Source organism: Geotrypetes seraphini, chromosome 6, assembly GCF_902459505.1.
Source record: "Geotrypetes seraphini chromosome 6, aGeoSer1.1, whole genome shotgun sequence".
Taxonomy (NCBI): domain Eukaryota; kingdom Metazoa; phylum Chordata; class Amphibia; order Gymnophiona; family Dermophiidae; genus Geotrypetes; species Geotrypetes seraphini.
In genome coordinates, this window is record NC_047089.1 from 205,183,778 (window position 1) to 205,204,498 (window position 20,721).

The window sequence follows — 20,721 nt, forward strand, 5'->3', positions numbered from 1 at the left end:
AGCCAAGATACAGGCATTTGTCCTTCCCTCTGGCCAAATTTACCCAAAGGGATTCCCCAGTGTAGTGGACATCTGTGATTCTGGAGACCTTAATGTCATCTTTAGTATATAATGCTACACCTCCTCCCATTTTGCCCTCCCTGTCCTGGCGAAGCAAGTTGTAACCCGGTATGACCATGTCCCACCCGTGGGAATCCGTAAGCCAGGTCTCAGATATCGCCACCACATTCAAGTCGGCATTCCTCATTTCTGTTTCTAATTCCAGGATCTTGTTTCCCAGACTGTGGGCGTTTACGTACATAGCCCTCCATGTTGTATGTTTGTTGTGTCTCAGTGGGGATGTTCCCGCTTGAGCTACTTGGACACCTTTAGCATTATTTGCATGTTTTGTACTTTCCCTAGACCCAGAGTTACAACGTGCACCTATCCCGGACTCCCCAGACCCAGAACTACAGTATGTTCCTATCCCAGACTCGGAAATGTGTGTACACTGTGGGGGTATTCCCGCATGGGCTACTTGAACTCCTTTAGTACAATTTGCAATGTGTGTTTTCTCACTGGACCCAGAATTACAATGTGTACTCCCTCTAGACCCAGGATTACAATGTGTACCCCCCTTAGACCCAGACAGCGGTGTTAGATAATGAGATTGTCATACAAATCCATCTGGCATTCGAAGCCTTGGAAGCTGGCTTGCCTCATCTCGAGTGGCTGGACAGCACAAAAAGGTAATCAGAAAGTCTGGAATCATTAAATTTTCTTCAGATAGATAAGTAGGGCTCTATGCACATCCAGCTTCTGCAAAATCCTGTCTTGTTTCACCAAACCTGTAGGATAAACGGCAGGTAAAACAAATCTCCTGATTGACATGCAAGATGGAAATCACCTTTAGAAGTCCACGGAGAAATGTCTGACTCTGTAAACAAGAGGAAGGGTTCTTTACAGGAAAGGGACTGTAACTCCGAGGAGATCCTTTTTGCCGAGACTATGGCAACTAAAATCATGGTCATAACCGTAAAATCCAAGAGAAAAGCTTCTGGCAGAGGTTCAAAAGGAGCCCGGGACAGACCCTTCAGAACTACATTAAGGTTCTAAGATGGGAACGGTCTATAAAACGGGGGCAACAATCTGAGTTCCCCCTCAAAAACCGAGTGACATCTGGGTGAGACATCAGCAACTGCAAGCCTCTCCAAGCCCTAAAGCATGAGAAACTGGCTATCTGCACCTTAAGAGATGAAACTGCCACACCCTTTTGTTCCAGAGCATTCGGTGGGCAGAGATTTTGTAGGCCAAAACCTTACTCATGACTCTGATGTCATACAAAGCATTGGCCACATAATCCACTCCCTCTTTAATCATGGGGACAGGCATCCCCCAGCTCCAAGAGACTAATCTGTAATCTTGTATAATAGACCTGTGTTACAAAGGAGGTAGCTGCTGCCACTTTGATGCCCAGTCAGTGCATCTTTCAGCATCACACTGCCTTCACTGCTTAGTCACTTGTGCTACTGCAGAGTCCATTTTTAGCTGTGAGAACAGCTACTGGAAGTCCAGAGCCATCGGATAAAGCCAAGACAAAGCTTTGGCCACTTTTTAAGGAGCCCTCAGAGGACTCCCACTGGTCCATGAGTAAGGAGTTGATGTCTAGATAAGCAGGCAAAAGGTTCATCTGTGCATTAGTGCCACTCATAATGGAGCGCTGGGAGGTGGAGGGATGCTGGGCATCAAGCTTCAAAGCTGAAAGTGTGTCAGAAATGATATGGGAAACAAGTTGATTTGAAAAGGCTCATCCCCATGATCCGCTGCTGCCCCTGCCTCTTGATCTCCATCCTCAAAGACGGACCACAGATCCACCACAAACACAGAAGAGCCATGTGATAACAATGGCATGGAAAGAGACTTCCAATCCTACCAATTCTGCTCAGCATGGTACGAGGCAGAGATGCCTGCTTGGGACTTGGGTCCCCCTGAGGTGGAGCTGGCATTCTCATCTGCAGCGCTTCCTGGGCCAGTTTAAGTAGGCTTTCTATAAAAGGCTGACAAAATCAGAAAAGCCTTGCACCAGAGGTCTCTTGAAAGACCCCAGTTTGGGGAATCAGAGCCTCCTCCACCACCACACGCTTGCGTTTTGCCTCCTTGCTGCTCAAGGCCTCTGAGTAGGATCTCTTCCCCGCAGACCGGTTGGCCGGATCTCGACCACAGACTTTTACCCCCGAAGATCCATGCGACGTGTCAGGGGAGAAACTATACAGCCAGCTCCCTGATACCCAAAGGGTTGTTACACAGCCTGCGCACAAGCCTCTGATTAAATCAGCAGGCGAGCCAGCTCCCAGGGGAATGGATCCCGAGTTCCTGAAGAAACACTTAGCAGGCTCGCTCAACAGATACTCTGAAGAGATTGGCCTGGGAGCTGCAGTCCACCCACTTGGGACTGTGTCCTTTCCCCAGCGGAGTAAGCCCAAAGAGGAGATCTCCAAGTATTAAAGCCATGCAGAAACAACAAAAAACCAATGGCAAAATACCCAAAAATAACAAAATGAAGCAGAGCAGATCAGAACACACCTGAGTTCACTTGCAGAAGGAAAAACTGAAGAGGGAGCTGTTCTCCAATGAGGAAGGTGAGGAGTTCAAAGTCTTAAAGTGATACCCTTCTGCAGATTCGCAACTAATAGAAATCAATAGTTATTGTACAGAATCATATGTACCCGCTACTGAAAGAGGGATTATGTTCAGATTCCAGGCACCAATTATGAGTGTTCATAAGGGTCATGGTCCTGCTGCACCCGGTGCACTTCTTAAAACCACTGAGAAGTGTGAAGGGACATGTCCAGAAAAACAGTCAAGGCAAAATCAAATGGCCTGATTTTGAAAATTAGTTTCTCAGCCAGAAGTTCAAGACTTAAGGGGTTTTAGGAAGCTTAAGAAAACAAACAAACAAAAAATTGAAAGTGCCAAAAATCTAACTAAAACAGAAAAAAATAAGGAAGAAAATAGAAGGAAAGCTGCGACACAAGGGCCACAACAGAGGAGAAACATAAGCTGAGGGGGAGCCAAAAACTTTGTCCTCACTGCTTCACAGAAAGAAGATGATTGACCTGGTCCCATACAACAAGTAGCAGGTATTAGATTGGCATATGCATGATAAACAGCACTCAAATACTTCTGTAAAGCTGCATTGGCGTTGATATCATACTGGACTTTGTCAGATGACGTTACTTATCAGTCAGAATACGAGATCTTGCTTGTCCTCAGAAAATATATATCTTAACAGGAGCCCACATTGATCACTACCCACTGTAATGTCTGTCCTTTAATGCCTTTTTCTCCATTTTTGTTAACATAGTCTATGTATTAATTTTATTCTTTTGTCTCCTTCCTCCAGGTGGTGGGCTTCTTTGTGGGTTGTCAAGAGATTTAGAATATTACCTTTGTAATTAATTGTGTTTTGTGGTGTTTATGTATTTTTTTTTCTTAACTGAAGCCCATTGCACTTCTTTCAACAAGAATACCTAGTATATTTCTTGTAAAAGCTGTGACAAATAAAGAAAACATATTGTAACACCACGTTTTAGCTTCCACTGTATGACATTTCCAACTGTTTTCAGTGGTTAAATAATCAGTAAGTGATAAATTTGTAAAAGTAGTACTAATAGTTTGGTACCTTTGTGATCCCCAAAACACCTATGTTTGGACTTGAGGAGGTGGATCCATTTCCAGTGCCAAATATGCCATCCAAAACACAAGAAAGACCTTCAATGAAAATCCCTCTGTATATAAAACACACAAACACCATTAACAGGTAAAAAGTAGCAATTATGTTTATTAAAAACTTTTTATACCGCATAAAAAGGATCCAAGCATTTTACACCCTACAGTACTATTCTGGGATAATATGCATCCATCTATAAATAAACCAAATGCTTTAAGCTTCAATACACAAAATCCTTATAGAGTGAGGCACAGTGGTTAAAGCCACAGCCTCATCACCATGAGGTTGTGGATTCAAACACACACTCTCTCCTTGTGACTCTGGGAAGTCACTTATTCCCCCCATTGCCCCAGGTACATTAGAAAGATTGTGACTGGGACAGATGGGACAAAATGATCGAGCCCCTGAAAAAATCCACATAACTTGTTCTGAGCTCCTCTGGGAGAACAGTATAGAAAATTGAATGAACAAATAAATAAATAAGAATATAACACTCTTCTAAGAATGTAACAAATGCTATTTCTGGACCTAAGAGAAGACAACTATATTCTTCAGTCTATGCCATTCAAATGAATGATTTCAACAGAGAAGAATGATAAGTCACCCTTAGTACATATAAGAAATGCTTTCTTTTTTTGCAAAAAAGTTTTATTGAAAATATGTAGCCATACAAAATACAAAAATAGCCATCAACAACTCTGTATGTTATACCATATGCTCTTTGATACAATGCCAATAATATCCCTTTGATGATAAACCCCTTCTTCTCTCCTCAAGTTTCCCTACACCAACCAACTGGGATTGTGGGACAAAACAAATTTAAATAGTTGTATCAGATGTGGGCACCAATTCACTCTTTCCACTGAACAACTGGAAACCATGTTTTTACAAATGATCTCAGTATATTATGCCTTAGGGCTAGATTCAATAAGATAGCGACTCAATCACTCTGGCCAATTCTCCAACAGCTGTGGAGGAGCCCGAGACATCTGACCCAATCAGGGCCTTAGGTCTCTCCCCGTGCATCTTCAATGGGGTCTTCAAAACTCACATACAATATACATCATCTTTTTTGTTACTTCAATAAAAGCTGGCACAACCCACAACAATTTTGAATTGTGGCTTCAAAATCTATTGATAATAACTAATACAACAAGGTACTTGCCTGTTTATGGCATGAATGGGAGGTGGAGGGGCACATGACAACCTGGCACAGGCATAGTAGTCTCCAATAGATTCAATGATGCTGGCAACCACAGCACTAAACATGCCTATGACACCAGCTGCTGAAATTGTGGGCAAGCCCCACTGGACTAGAAAAAAAATCAGAAAGAAGAATTATATAACATGAAGGCAAACCTCTGTGACCTATATGGAATACATTTTAAGATTATACATCATCTCAGATGCAGTATGCAATATTTTATAATCTCTTCAGAATTTCCTAATAATGATCAGGAAAAAATACAATAGATTAATCTATTTTACAAATAAGGTTGTATTTTTAACAGAAAAGTATTCCTAATCACTCCTATTAGTTTTAAGTTTCAAGTTTTATTTTAGTTTGATGAATCGCTTATTTAGTTTTACTAAGTGAGATACAACATTAATAAGAAATATAAGCATATTTTTAGACATACCATTTAAAATTTAAAATAATGGGTTAGACAGACAGACTTACAGACTAATCACCTGGAAATAAAACTTTTGTCTTCACAAGCATAAGAGCCTAAGATCAACCATACCATCAGTGGATAGCCTGGATCACAGGTATCAGACATCACAAAAAGTAGTTCTAATGCCATAAGTGTGTCATTCTGGACAGACGAATAATATCCTAGTTCTTGCGATCTGTGCAGAAGGAATCAACTCCAGCTTTTGAAACCCTTCTACTTCACCAAAGGGCTCTGTTGCTCCTTCAGTTTTTCCTTCTGCCCGCAAGCCAGAAGGAGTCTTTCTGCTCTTTCTTTGAGCTCCCAGTATTCTTCATTTCCCTGGCATCTGGTCATGGAACACTGGGATGCTCCTGAAGGGTCCCCTTAAAGTAGCCAGGACAATGGCTCAGCTGTATCCAATGGCACAGGAGTGTTACCAGCTGTTCGCTCAGCCCAAGCTAGATTCCTTGGTAGCTTAGGTTATCAAACACACATCCCTGCCAAGTGAGGGAGGCTTGGTATTAAAGGATATGCTGGATCACAGAATGGTTGCGTCTTAGACTCTGTTAAAGTGGTCTAGCTCTGTTAATGTCGAGCAAGTCTCTGTGTGGCATCCTTGACTTTGTCCCCAAATAGTTCTTCATCTAGACAGGGAATATTTGCTAAACGATCTTGAACATTTATGTCCATATCAGAGATTCGCAGCCATGCAAGACATCTCATAGTGATAAGATATAGCTGATGCTCTAGATGTTACATCAAATGCTGATCTTGCCATACATTTTCTGGTTTTAAGTAGGCTATAAGTAATCTCCAAGAACTCTGGAAGTTTCTCAAATGGAATGTATTGTTCAAAATCAGCCAGTCTCTTTATGAGTTCTTTAAGATAGAATGACATAATTGTAGCTAAGAACTCTGCTGGTCAACATAGAGTTCTGGAACAAGCAGCGACCCAACTTGTCCATGATGCGGCCTTCACAGCTTGGAGGTGCTTTAGTATAGACTCTTGTGCTGGAAGATTTTTTAAGAGTGGATTCAACCAGCAAGGACTAGGTGCTACAATTGTGGCTTGTCAAAGTCAGGACACGACTATATTCTGTATAAAGAGTAAATTTTTTTCTGGAGTTATGAGAGGAGTCTCCCAGTTCCTTGAGCATAACTTCCTTAAGTAAATTATGAAAAGGCAATTTTAAAAGCTCTTTAGGAGACTCATCAAAATCTAGTGTCTCAAGGAGTTTTGCCCTAGGCTTAATGTCTAACTCCAGCTTAACAGGAAAAGCTATCCCCATCTGCCTGATAAATTTAGTGAAAGATAGTCCTTCTGGAGATCTGTGCCTTGGTGGTGGAGGAGATGGGTCTGATGGGATGAGTCAGGGGCAGACAACAGGATCAAGATCAGAATCAATGTCCCCAACTCCAAGAGATTGTTTATAAGAAGGAGAAGATGGATGCTTCCTGGTCTGAGGAGTACGATGACTGAGATCTTTGAGAAGAGCTGTATCGATGATGTCGATATTGGTCAGATGATGAAAACCAAGATCGACATTGAGAATGTGTAGATCTTGGCTTACGTTGAGGCAAATGTGAATTGGTACCATGTGATGTTCTCTTGGATTTAAAAGAATGAGCATCAGTACCGCAGATCTCGATGTCTGTCGATGTTTAGATGGAGAACTTGATTCAGTACCCTGGGGTCTTGATGTGCCATGCACAGGCTGGGCTGGTACCCAGGGAGTCAATGTGAGCACCAGTGTTGCATATAGCTTAAAACAGCCAAGCGAGCTCCCTTTGGAAGAACTTCTTGAAGTTGGTCCTGGAAAGCCAGTACCATTGGTTCAACAGCCAGTACCATCGGTGCTTCAGGATGTCAAGGGGTGGGTTACCTTGACGAGGAAGCACGCCCTGAAGGAAACACAGCTAGCACAGAAGGAGATTGGTGGTGGTGTTAATGCTTGGCATGCATCAAGGGACTCGATGCTGAAGATGACACTGGATGTGAAGAGGATGGCTTCTTAGCAGGTTTACCTGATGCAGGAACAGAGTCCAATGTCAAGGGAGGCATTGATGCTAGTACAGTCAGTACTGATGGCATCGATTTGTCTCTGGAAGCCATGGCCGGTCCAAAAAGCTTCTCTTGCTGGATGCGTAAAGCCTTAAGAGAGAGTTTTTGTAAGGTAGAACAGCAAATGTAAGTTTTTACTCAGTGCTCCGGCCCCAGACACAGAATGCACCAGTTGTGCGGGTCTGTGATGGAGATAGCCCACTGGCAATGAATGCACTTTTTGAACCCACTACAAGGCCTCAACATTAGAGGGAAAATCTCAGTGGCAAGATCAAAAATGCAATGGTTGCAAACGGAGAGTGAATTAATTGGTAAAAAAGAAAACAGAGGAAAAGACTTAAAGGCCCATACTAAGAAAAAAAATCTTTTTTTTTCTTTACAGAACCATAGAAACGAAAGTTAACTATAAAATAAAACAAAAGAAATGAGCCAAAAAGGCCAAAATTTAATTGACTAGAAAGGCCAAAAACAACTTTTTCACTCTGCGGAAAACAAAGAACTGAGGAACCATGAGCTGACATTGGGCAGGGAGGCACTCACGTGGGTGGGTGGGTGAGCAGTCTCGAAGCGTCTTAAGAAGTTTAAAGCGACAGTACACTTTTAGCACTGTCCGTACTGGGCTCTGACGATAACATCACCCATATGTTAAAATATGCTGCCTGCTTGTTCAAGAATAATGTTTCTTTTGAGTCAGGAGTGGTTTCAGAGGAGTAGAGACAGGAAAATGTGGTCCCCGTTCCACAAATGTAAGGAGGAGGCTGAGAACTACAGGGGCACTTAGTCTGACATCCAGATAAGTAAATTAATGAAATGCTGCTAAAATAGAGAACAGCGCAGTTCCTGGAATCCAATGATCTGAGGCAGCAATTATTTATTTATTTATTTTTAAAATTTCTATACTGTTTAAAACTAAATGGTTTACATAATTTACATACATAATTTTGTAAAAACATGATAAAACAGACACACAATCATCAGAAATCATATCTACAAACTAATACCATACCTTATATAATGAGAATCATGAATAATTCAACTATGCAGAGAGGAAAATTATTGGCTAAAAAAGGCATCTACAAATAATTGCATCTTGAGTAATTTTCTAAACATGCCCTTTTCATTACAGTTTCATATTTGGCCTACAAGGGAGTTCCATATTTTAACTCCTGCACAGCATAAAGTCATTTTGCCAGTCTCAACAAGCCTTGGATTAACATTAATCTTCAGTAGAGCTAATGTAGTGATCTGTTTGGTGTATAGCTAAGCATATTATTTTTAAACAATTTTGGTGTGTTACCATACAAAAATTGATAGCAAATAATTACTGCTTTATATTGTATTCTGAAGGCGACTGACTGGTAGCCAATGCAGTTGTTGAAGATATGGTGAAGTGTGCTCATATTTTGCCAATCCCATTATCAATCTTGCTGCTGCATTTTGTATAATATGCAATGCCCTACACCTTGCTTTTGTTATGCCAAGGTACAGGGCAATGCAGTAATAAAGTCTAGACAAGACCATAGCCTGGACTATAGTGCGAAAGTCATATGACGATATGTCAGTGTAGCAAATGCATTTGTGCATGGTTTTACTAGAGGTAGGTTTGCCAAACAATTTGATAACATTTCTTTGGATGGCCTAAATATGCATCAGGAAATTGTGCTAGATATGGAAAAATATGTCTTACCTGATAATTTTCTTTCCTTTACTCACAAGAGGTGAATCCAGAGATGTGTGGTTTATGACCATCTACCATTAGGGGAGAAAGAGAACATTAAACTGAACTCTGTCATATAGGAATGGTAAGCTCCTCAGCTAGCCAATATTTCTCATAACAAAGCAGAAAGACAATGATTAAGAACTAAGAGGTATAGAACTCCCTCCTCACAGATGAAATTGAGAAGTCCAATCAATGTCGTCAGAAGGCATCACATCTACAGAAGAAAAGAGAAACCAAACAGCTCAAAAAAGAAAAGGAAATAAAGGGAAGGACCCTGTATTCATCAGCTATGACTAAAGGAAAGAAAATTATCAGGTAAGACATCATATCTCCTTCCTTGTCATCACCAGCAGATGAATCCAGAGATGTGTGGGATATAGCAAAGCAGTCTTCAGCAGAGTAGGATAACAAATGGAATGCTAAGGAGCCAAATTACCCAGATGATGCTACTGAGGAAGCCAGCACTTAGAGACTAAAAACCATGAAAACCAAAGGATAGCATAAACTGAAAATAGAAACCATTGACCCCTGCGAGGGAAAAACAAAAGGCTAAAGAGAGAAATACATAGCCCAAATAGGAGGACTTCATTCCTATCGCCAAGGAAAAAGTAATTTGAGGTAGAAGCAACCTACCTCAAAAGGGCTAGACTCCACCAATCAGCTAAACTCCCAAAAGGATTTTAAGACCTGAACTGAGATAAGAAACCTCCTGACCAATCACAAAGGTAAAAAAACAAAAACAAACAACCCACCACCACAGCAGTGAAGATGAAAAGACAGGAAAAAAAAAAAATCAATGATGTGAAAAATGGATGAATTTTTTGATGCACCTTCTTGTTCAGTTTGTCTATTTTGACTAGATTGTAAGCTCGTTTGAGCAGGGACTGTCTCTTCTGTGTTTTGATGTACAGTGCTGCATGTCTAGTAGAACTCTAGAAATGATAAGTAGTAGTAATAGTATTTATTGTTTGGTAAACAGGTAACTTGACTACATAGGTAAACATCCCTAATGAAGTATGTACAAGCAATGGCAAGAACAAAGCATCTCAAGACTGGATAGCAAATCAATCCGGAGCAGTGTCCATTGACCAAAGACAGGGCTACAGTGCCCAAAATAGGGTCTGGAAGGCCACATGTGCATATCGAATAATAATTCACAGCCAAGTAGAAGACCAGATTACAGCCATGACCAACTACAGTTCAAAAAGACAGACAATCCACAGCCAGCCCATCTGGCAGAGACAAAGTTTGGCCAGGAACTAACAGCTGAGCCTCTTACACTATGCATACAATCTGAGGGGGCACCAAAATGTGCCACCACTACCTCCCAAGGAATGCACCTAGCACCACAAAAGAGGGCAAGCTCAAGACACATAGTGTGCCACAACCTGAGAAGCTGCATAATACACATAGGTAGAGAAGCCCAGCGTCACCAACAGAAAAGGTGGAACCACATGTAAAGAAGAAGCCAGTAACTACTACAGTGACCAATACGGCAACAGGGATGCTTGGATAGACCTTGTGCCAGGCAGAGTTGTGTACCCTCTAGTGATGGGTACCGAATCCCACCAGGCTGAACCGAGACCAGAGTCAGCTGGGAAGCATTGCTCTAGGGTGACAGGTCAAAAGCACGCAAGACAATCACGCGCAGACAACTCAGCGCAAAGACAATTGAGTGCAAGACAAGTAAGTGCAAAGACAATCCAGCGTAAGACATTTGAGCGCAAGACAATTGAGCGCAGCAACAACTCAGCGCAAGACAATTTAGCGCAAGATAACTCAGCGCAATGACAATTCAGCGCGCCACTAGAGGCTGCTTGCCCATCGAAGGACACGCGCACGTACAGCACGTCAATGTCTTTGCGCTCACTTGTCTTAACGCTCAATTGTCTCGCGCTCGGTTGTCTGCGCGATTTTGTCCGCGCGCGATTGTCTTGCGCGCAATTGTCTATGAACCTTGCCCTAGAGTTAAAGACCGAGCAGCACTCCAGAGAATGGAGCTGGACTGGAGCTGAGCCCTGCAGCCAAAAATGGAGCTAGAGTCCACAGCCAAAGATTGATGTGGCCTTTATATCCAGTGATGAAACCAACATCAAGAGATGGAGCTAAACTCTACATTCAGAATATGACCATATTCCACATCCAGAAATGAAGCAGAACTTTAGTCAGAGATAGTTATTTGTGACTTCAGACTGTACCAAGACTAAGGGACATTCCATGAAACTAATATCTAGCAGATTTAAAGACTAATTGGAGAAGTATGTTTTCACTCAACAAGTAAACAAACTGTAGTATTTATTGCCAAAGGATGTGGTGAAGACATCTAACACAGCTAGATTAAAAGGGGTTTGGAAAGAATCCTAGTGAATTCCATAAATTACAAGCCAAGTAGGCCTCAGAAAGCTAAGACTCATCCCTGGGAGGGAACTGCAAGAAATGGATTCTTCTTGGAATCTGTAAGGTATTAGTGACCTGGTGTAGCCACTGTCAGAGTGTGAATGCTAGGTATGGTAGATGTTTGGTCTGACCAGAAAGCACAGTTACTTACCGTAACAGGTGTTATCCAGGGACAGCAGACAGATATTCTCTACATGTTGGTGACGTCATCCACGGAGCCCCGTCGTGGACAGCTTTTCAAGCAAACTTGATTGAAGATTTCAAGTTTGCTGGTGCTGCACCACGCATGTGTGTGCCTTCCTGCTCCACTAGAGGGCACATCCCCTCCTCGTGGTCTTCAGTTCAGATAGCTAGCAAAGAAGCCAACCCCGGGATAACATCTGTTACGGTAAGTAACTGTGCTTTATCCCAGGACAAGCAGACAGCATATTCTCTACATGTGGGTGACCTCCAAGCTAACCAAAAAGGGACGGAGGGAAGTTGGCAATTCAGGAAAACAGATTACACAAAACTGACTGGCCAAACCGGCCGTCGCTCCTAGACAAAGTATCCAGACAGTAGTGAGAGGTGAAGGTATGAACCGAAGACCAAGTGGCAGCCTTGCAGATCTCCTCAATTGGTGCAAACCTGAGGAAAGCGACAGAAGCTGCCATCGCTCGGACTTTATGCCCTGTGACCTGACCATGCAACGAGAGACCAGCCCGAGCGTAGCAGAAGGAAATACAAGCGGCCAACCAGTTGGACAAGGTGCGTTTGGAAACAGGACGGCCCAACCGATTGTGATCAAAGGACAAGAAAAGTTGAGGGATCTTCCGAAGAGACTGGGTTCGTTGGAGATAGAAAGCCAACACCCGCTTACAGTCAAGAGTGTGAAGCGCCACCTCACCAGGATGAGAATGCGGCTTAGGGAAAAACACCAGAAGGACAATAGACTGATTAAGGTGGAAATCAGGCAAAAACTTAGGATGAGTACACAGGACCACCTTTTCATGATGAAAAACTGTAAAAGGCGGATCCGCAACCAGAGCCTGAAGCTCACTGACTCTGCGAGCAGAAGTGAGAGCAATCAGGAACATCACTTTCCAAGTCAGGAACTTCAGATGGGCAGTATCCATGGGCTTAAAGGGAGGTTTCATCAATTGAGCCAGAACCACATTAAGATCCAAAACTACGGGGGGAGGCTTGAGAGGAGGATGGACATTCAAGAGACCCTGTATAAATCGAAACACCAGAGGGTGGACCGAGAGCGATTTCCCATCAAGCTGCTGATGAAAGGCAGCAATCGCACTAAGATGGACTCGAATAGAAGTAGTTTTGAGGCCAGATCGTGACAACGAAAACAAATAATCCAAAACCGAAGGCAAAGTGGCAGACATGGGATTCACACGATGCGAAGCATACCATGTGGCGAACCGAGTCCACTTCTGAGAATAACACTGTCTAGTAGAAGCCTTCCGAGAAGCTTCCAGAACATCCCTGACCGACTGGGATAACTCAAAAGGAGGAGTCAGGCGGAAAGGAACCAAGCTGTCAAGTGCAGAGACTGCAGATTGGGATGTAGCAGCGAACCCCCACTCTGAAACAGCAGAGAAGGAAATACAGGCAGCAGCAGAGGTTCCCTGACACTCAGTTGAAGAAGAAGGGAAAACCATGGCTGCCGAGGCCACCGAGGAGCGAACAAAATCATAGTGGCCCCTGCTGACTTGAGATGCACAAGCGTCCTTAGATTCAAAGGAAAGGGAGGGAACGCATAAAGGAACCTGCCCAACCAATCCAGAAGGAAAGCATCGGCTTCCAGACGATCTGGGGAATAGATCCTCGAGCAGAAGCGAGGTAACTTGTGGTTGAGAGGCGAGGCGAACAGATCTATCTGCGGAGTCCCCCACCGAAGAAACACCTGGCGCAGAGTCTGGGAATGAATGGACCACTCATGCGGCTGAAGAAGGCGACTCAACCTGTTGTCACCAGCGGGCTCAAGGCAATGGGTCCTGAGCCGCTGGGACAAGGAAAATACTCTTGCGTGCTGCTGCGGGCAACACAAGGAAAAGAAAGGCAGGTTCAGTGGAAGAAAACACAAGTGAATCAGGTAGGTAAAAATCAAAACCCGGACTGGATTTATTCTTCAGAACAAAAATCAAACTGTTGCTTTACTCTTCTGTTCTTAAACCAGCCCCCAAACACCCAAACATAAACTCTGTCAGGATTTAGCCACAAATAGTTAAGTCCCCGAACATCAGGCTTGGGTAAACTTAATAGTCCTATTGCAGTACAAACACTTCCAAACAAGGGTTTTAAACCCAAAACCAGAAACCTTATGCGTCAAGCAAAAATGTATTCTTCATGTAAGCAAGAGTTCCAGTAAGGTTTCACTACACATCAAAAATAGTTCCAACATAAGTCCTCACTTTCCTCAGGAAGACTTGTGCATGAATCAGTGCCCCAGCACTGATTCCTCCAGCCGCAGTAGTGTTGGGCAAGGTGGAGTGCTCCACGTGTTGGAAATTTGCCAAGATTTGGCCGTCGATCCCTCCGCATGAAAGTGGGGCAACCCCCCACCACCTTAGCTACAGAACAGTTAAACTGCAAAAATAGTCCATCCAGCAAAAACCCGGATATTTGTAATCCACATTCAGAGTTTTAAACACTTGCCTTGGACTAGCAGATTTCCATGGGCTGAACACCGGTAGGTACCTCAGTGAGTGGTTCCGGTTCTGGCTCCAGTTCCATGGCTTGGGATTCTTCCAAAGGGTCTGAAGGTAGCTCTGCTCCAGCCTCGACAAGTTCCATGCATTCAGGCACAGAACAGCCCTGCAGAACTCCCAGCCCTGAGCTTTGCAACTGCCTCTATTCCCTCCAACTCTCCCTCTGTCTCTCCAGCAGGTCAGACCTCTGGTTTAGGAGCTGGCAACTACGCCCCAAACCCTCAGGTGTAGAGGATATCCGGTTCCTCTCTGATTACGTGGGAGAAGGGAAACCTGCAGTCTAGCCCCAGGACTCCCTCTACTGGATACAGGAGGAACAACAGGTGAAATACTAAACTGAGATTTAACTTGGGCCAGTTGGGAACAGTCTGCTTTAGAGATAGGTCTAACCCTAGAGCCAGACCTAGCAGGCACAGTCTGCATATCACACTGTCCGCCAGACAGTTGTGCTCGCTCTGGATGTAAACCGCTCGAAGAAAGATGTTGTGGCGTAACGCCCACTGCCAAAGACGCAGAGCTTCCCTGCAAAGGGACAGAGAACCCGTTCCCCCTTGCTTGTTGACGTAATACATCGCCACCTGATTGTCAGTGCACACCAGGATGACCTGATCCTGCAGCAGATGACGGAAAGCCACCACTGTGAGATAAATGGCCTGGAGCTCCAACAGATTGATGTGGCAGCGACGGTTCTCTGCTGACCAGAGACCATGAGCCTGAAGACCATCGAGGTGAGCTCCCCCAGGCGTACGCCGAGGAGTCCGTCGTCAGGATCTTCCGATGCGGAGGAACGAGAAAGAGCAACCCGCTGGAAAGATTGGAAGAGTTGGTCCACCAACGGAGCGAGCGTTTCAAAGAGGGAGTCACCACAACGTGCTGAGAAGTGGGATCCTGATCCTGCCGCCACTGAGACGCCAGAGTCCACTGAGGGACCCGAAGATGCAATCTGCCAAAGGGTGTGACATGAACGGTGGAGGCCATGTGTCCCAAGAGGATCATCATCTGCTTGGCCGAGACCGAAGACCTCAGGGAAACCTGCCGACTCAGCCGCATGAGGCTGAGTCAAAAACGAGCGGAGGCGAACCGTGTCCAGTACGGCCCTGATGAACTGCAGAGATTGAGAGGGGCAAAGCTGGGACTTCGGGAAGTTCACCTCGAACCCCCGACACTGAAAGAAAATAATAGTCTGACGGGTCGCTGAAATAACCCCCTCCCTCGACGGGGCCTTTATAAGCCAGTCGTCGAGGTACGGGAAAACCTGAAGGCCCTGCGACCGCAAGGCCGCTGCCACCACCACGAGACACTTCATGAAAACCCGTGGGGACGAAGCAAGACCGAAAGGGAGCACCTAGTATTGCAGATGTAAGTCCCCCACCTGAAACCGGAGGAACCTGCGATAGGCCGGATGTATAGGGACGTGAGTGTAAGCCTCTTTCAGATCCAGGGAACATAACCAGTCCCCCTCATCCATGAAGGGATACAAGATAGGAAGCAAAAGCATCCTGAACTTCTCCCAAACGAGGAACTGGTTCAGCTTCCGAAGGTCCAAGATGGGACGGAGGTCCCAGTCTTCTTGGGAACCAGAAATTACCGGGAGTAAAACCCCGAGCCCCGCTGACCCGGGTGGACCTCCTCTACCACCCGAAGGCAGAGAAGAGCCTGAGCCTCGAAGAGGAGCAAAGGAAGCTGCGTCTGATTGGAAAGAAACTCTCCTGGGGGGTCTGTCCGGCGGCAACACCCGGAAGTTCAGGGAATAACCCTCTCTAATGATTGAGAGGACCCAAAAGTCCAAGGTGATCAGCTCCCAGCTGTGATAGAAGAAGGCCCCCGATGGGAAGGGACAGGTCCCAGGCAGAGGGGGGCAGCCCCCTCCCGCCCAGACCGTCAAAAGGAAAGCGCCGGCTTAGCCGCTGCAGGGGCCTGAGGCTTAGAGGGAGCTCTCTGCTGCTGCTGGCGCCGAGGGGGAGGCCTGGAAAAGGCCTGCGTAGACTTCTGCGGATACTGCCTGGGAGGCATCCGATAGGCCTTGGGAGGGGTGGGCTTTGGCTTGGCCCGAACCAGGGAGGTAAAAGAACGCTCGTGCTCCGAGAGGCATTTGGTGGCAGCCTTGATAGTCATCAAAGAGCTCTTTCCCCAAACAGGGAAGGTTAGCTAAGTGGTCCTGAAGATTGAGGTCCATATCGACAATGCGGAGCCATGCCAAGCGGCGCATGGCTACTGCAAAGGTGGAGACCCTAGAGGAAAGTTTGAAGGCATCATAAGCCGCGTGAAACATGTAAAGTCTCAGCTGCGAAAGAACATCCACCAGCCGCCGAAACTCCCCACGGCGCTGGACGGGCAAGTCATCCTGAAAGGCAGACAAGGATTTGACCAAGAACTTGAGTTAGGATGTGAATGTAAAGTTATAGTTCAAGACCTTGTTCGCCATCATCGAGTTCTGATATAGGCGTCGGCCAAACTTGTCCATAGTCCACCCTTCCCTGCCCGGCGGAACCGCAGCGGACACCTTGGAAGGGTGAGACTTCCTCAGAGAGGATTCCACCATCAAAGACTGGTGGGAAAGCTGAGCCTTCTCAAACCCTGGAAAGGGGACAGTCCGGTACCGAGACTCCATTTTGGAAGGGATGGCCGGAACCGCATAAGAGGTCTCCAAATTGCGGAAAAAGGTCTGCCGCAAGACAGGGTTCAAAGGGAGCCACAAGGACTCTCTAGGAGGACCGGGAAGATCCAGCTCCTCCAAAACCTCCTTGGTGTACTTAGAGTCCGACTGGAGGTCAAGATGGAGTGCCTTTCCCATGTCCTGAACGAACCGAGTGAAGGAAGAGGGTCTGCTGTCAGACTGACCCTCAAGGGGGGTAGTCGAGCGCGATCGCACAGCAGCAGAAAAGGAGGGCGACGCCTCCCTAGAATAGTGAGGCAGCCTATCCGTATCCATATGCCCCGAAGCCAAGGAAACCCTGCTAGGAGAACGGGCCGGGGTCGAGGATAGCCGCCACCGAGAGGTCCCTGGAGGGGAGGACCTGGGGGTCCGAGGCGCCAAGGCCTTATGCCGCCGAGGCGACAAGCCTTGGGAAGAGGAGGGAGAATCCCTCAAAACCGGAACTTCCTGGCGCGGAGCCCCAGACCGGGAAGGAGATCTCAACAACCGGGGATTGGACAAAGTCAAGTCTGAGACCCGGAGAGATCCGGCCATGTGCGGGCCCGGAGACCGACCCCCACCTCGGGGAAGAGTCCCGGGGCTACTTTGACACCAGTCGAGACGAGGTCAAGGGATGCCGAGACCGGCGGCTCGACCTCGGGTGCCCCGAGGGCGAGAAACGCCTTGAAGGAAGAGGCGAAGAATCCGAGGAGAAAAGGGGTCGAGACCGACGCACCTTGCCCCGGCGGTCTGCGACACGATGCTCAGGCTGATCCACCTGCGAGGTCGAGGCAGGGGCCATGCGAGCCAGGGCTGAGGAGAGCTCCGAGGAAATAAGAGCTTTGAGCATTTCCTGGATCATCGGCACCGAGACCATATTAGGCCTGTCAGTTGCAGCAGTGCATTCCACCGAAGGCGACCTCGAAGATGAGTATTCCCGAGTGGTGGAAGCATGCTTGGACTGATTGGATGGTCTCGTCGAGGCCGGCGAGACCCCACTCGCCGCCTGGACAGCCAGAGACTCTGAGTGTGGCTTCTTTACTAGTGCTGGCCCTGAAGGAGGAAGAGGAGACTTTGCTGGCCCTGAAGGAGGAAGAGGAGACTTACCCGGAGCCGAGTTCTTCAAGGTCGAGGACGCCGATCCCTTCGAGACCGAGGGCAACTTGGATGGGGCCGAGGCCGACGTCAAGGCTGAGACCAGGGCTGAAGCGAGGTCCGGCTCCACTGCAAAAAGCTCCGCCATGCGGGCCCGACGACGGCGAAGGACCCAGGACTGAAAAGTCACGCACCTGGGACAAGAGTCCGTCGGATGATAAGCCCCCCAGTCACAAGATACACCAGCGGTGCGTGTCGGTAAAGGAAAGCAGCCGACCACACTGCGAGCACTTTTTAAACCCGGTGAGAGGCCGGGACAAAAGTAAGAACAGGCCACGGCCACGGCAACTGGGAGCCCCTGGCGCCAAACCGAAAGAAAAAAACAAGAGAACTCGACAACAAACAAGAAAACAAAACCGCACAGAGACTCTCGAAGGAAAACAAAGAAGCCACGGTGCAAGAAAGGCACTTAGTACGGAGAGATAAAAAAGACAGGGCTTTCTGGCTCCGCGGAAAACTAAGAACTGAAGACCACGAGGAGGGGATGTGCTCTCTAGTGGAGCAGGAAGGCACACACATGCGTGGTACAGTACCAGCAAACTTGAAATCTTCAATCAAGTTTGCTTGAAAAGCTGTCCACGACGGGGCTCCGTGGATGACGTCACCCACATGTAGAGAATATGCTGCCTGCTTGTCCTGGGATAATAACAATTCTTATTTTCTTAAATCCTCCTACATATTTTATATTCCTTAATGCTTGGTTTGTCATCTGTCTAAGACAAACATCACAAGTGGTAACTAGCAGGCAGACACAAAATCACTACCATATACATTAGCATGGCAACAGAGAACTGGGAGGGTTCCAAATGGGATGAAGCCTGTCCAACTACAATAGACAAAACTCAACTTGCACTTCCTCAGCAAAACATTGGCAGAGTGAAATTCCTCTACTGCACAACTTCATTCCAGTACTGAAAATGCAGTCAAACTATGTTGTCATATCTACAGAACTAAGGCTGGATCCCCTGTGTGTACAGTTTGATTTCTCAGGATCCTGCAACCCACCTGAAGTTGAAGGCACTGAGCTTCATTGTCCAAAGTCATGGCCTTTTTGCACTGGCCACAGCCAATATGGGGTGCAAGAGGAAGGTCCAAAAGGAGTTAGAGTAGATAGGGTGCAGAACAGTTGGAGAAGTAGAGAATGTGAAAGTGCAAGCTCAGTTGAGAAAAGTGGAGATAGATGCACAGCTACTCTTGTAACTCTGCTCTATAAATCATGTGAAAGGGTTGGAGGGGAGGGGGTTGAAAAATCATGATGTTAGAAAGTTAATAATATATCGACTGAAGGAGCTTTCATAATCACTGCTGGCCCTGGCAGAAGAGCTGGTTTACTCAGTCACAAACTTAAGGACATTCCACTCAGCATCAAGATTTTGTTTATGAATTAAATAGAAAGATAACTGCAATATCAGCAATCTAGCATGTTACAGATTTCTTTTTCCACAAAAGTTCGTTCCGGGACTGGGAAAAGAAGACAAAAATTAAATATGTACTTACATGGGTAAGGAACCTTGAACCAAGGTGCTACAGAGAGAACCCCCTGCCTGGCATCTGTGCGAGCGTAAAAACCGTACTTGGTGCTGTCAGGAGGGAAAACATCTGTCACAGTAAAGATGAAGCACAGCAGCCAGGAGACAAGAATTGCTATAATGATCTGTGGTTACAAAAAAAATAAAATAAAAATAAAGCAAAGACAGGAGAGAGTTACAAAAGCTGCTAGCCCCAAAAGAGATTTCAATACACTCTGTGAGTAGAAAGATCAGACTTAAGAGTGGAAGTTCAGCTCAGTATGGGTCCCAACTATATTTCTTTCTGTATCTGGCACCGATGAGTTTCGAAAAAGAAATCCACTCAAGAAATCAAACTCGGGGATGGGGGTGGGGAATTGCATCACATGTGCCCTCTGCTCTTATATGACACCCCCCGTGTGCCCTCTGCCCTTCTGACACACACCCTGTGTGCTCTCTGCCTTTCTCTTTCTCACTGACACACACCCATGTGCCTTCTGCTTTTTTTGTCTCTCTCTCTCTGACACACACCCATGTGCCCTCTGCCTTTCTCTCTCTCTCTGGCACACAGCTATCACAATGGTAGAAATGAGATGGCAACAATAGTACTACATGGTGTGGGAAGACAAAAGGAAAAGTACAAGCTAACTTACAGTTAAGTTGGGAATCAGCAACCCCCCCCCCAAGCCACAAAATATGTTTATATATAATAATCTATGCAGATGCTTATATGAGATGTTAAAATCAAAGGCAGTGAACACAAAACTATAGATTGTCTATGCAGAAGGTTCCCAGACCAGGTTTTCCACTCCCTGGGTCTGCTGAGGATGTTGTGGAGGTAGCATCATAGCTCCCAAAGGAAAGAGAATCACGATCATTGTTAGCCCCCCTTATAGCCCAATTTGGAGGTCACCATACAGAACTCCAGAAGGAGCCCTGCTGCATGGCTCCTGGCTTCAAGACCATCAATGGAGTCACCAGACTGAGATCAATAGGAGGGAGTCTAATAAAATAGGGGGAAAAATCCCTACATAGTGGTAAATCAAAACCCTGCTTTTCTGAATGTTGCTAGAAAGAACTCCCAGCCTTTCCCTTATGCCCCCACCCCCCATACACACAAAATAAGACAGGGAAACTTTCTATGATAGACTTGGTCTGTATATGTATGCTTTCTCAAA

General features: G+C 45.9%; 1 protein-coding gene across 2 annotated transcripts in view; it reads right to left on the reverse strand.

Annotated features, from left to right (window-relative positions):
* Positions 1–20,721, reverse strand: part of SLC23A2 (solute carrier family 23 member 2) — a 257,086-nt gene that overhangs the window by 48,465 nt on the left and 187,900 nt on the right. For both annotated transcript variants that reach the window (XM_033949751.1, XM_033949752.1), the window contains 3 exons: positions 19,533–19,689; positions 4,875–5,022; positions 3,662–3,767 (listed from right to left, as the gene is read on the reverse strand). In XM_033949751.1, the coding sequence (XP_033805642.1) occupies positions 3,662–3,767; positions 4,875–5,022; positions 19,533–19,689 (411 nt within the window). The remainder of the gene's footprint in view (positions 1–3,661; positions 3,768–4,874; positions 5,023–19,532; positions 19,690–20,721) is intronic.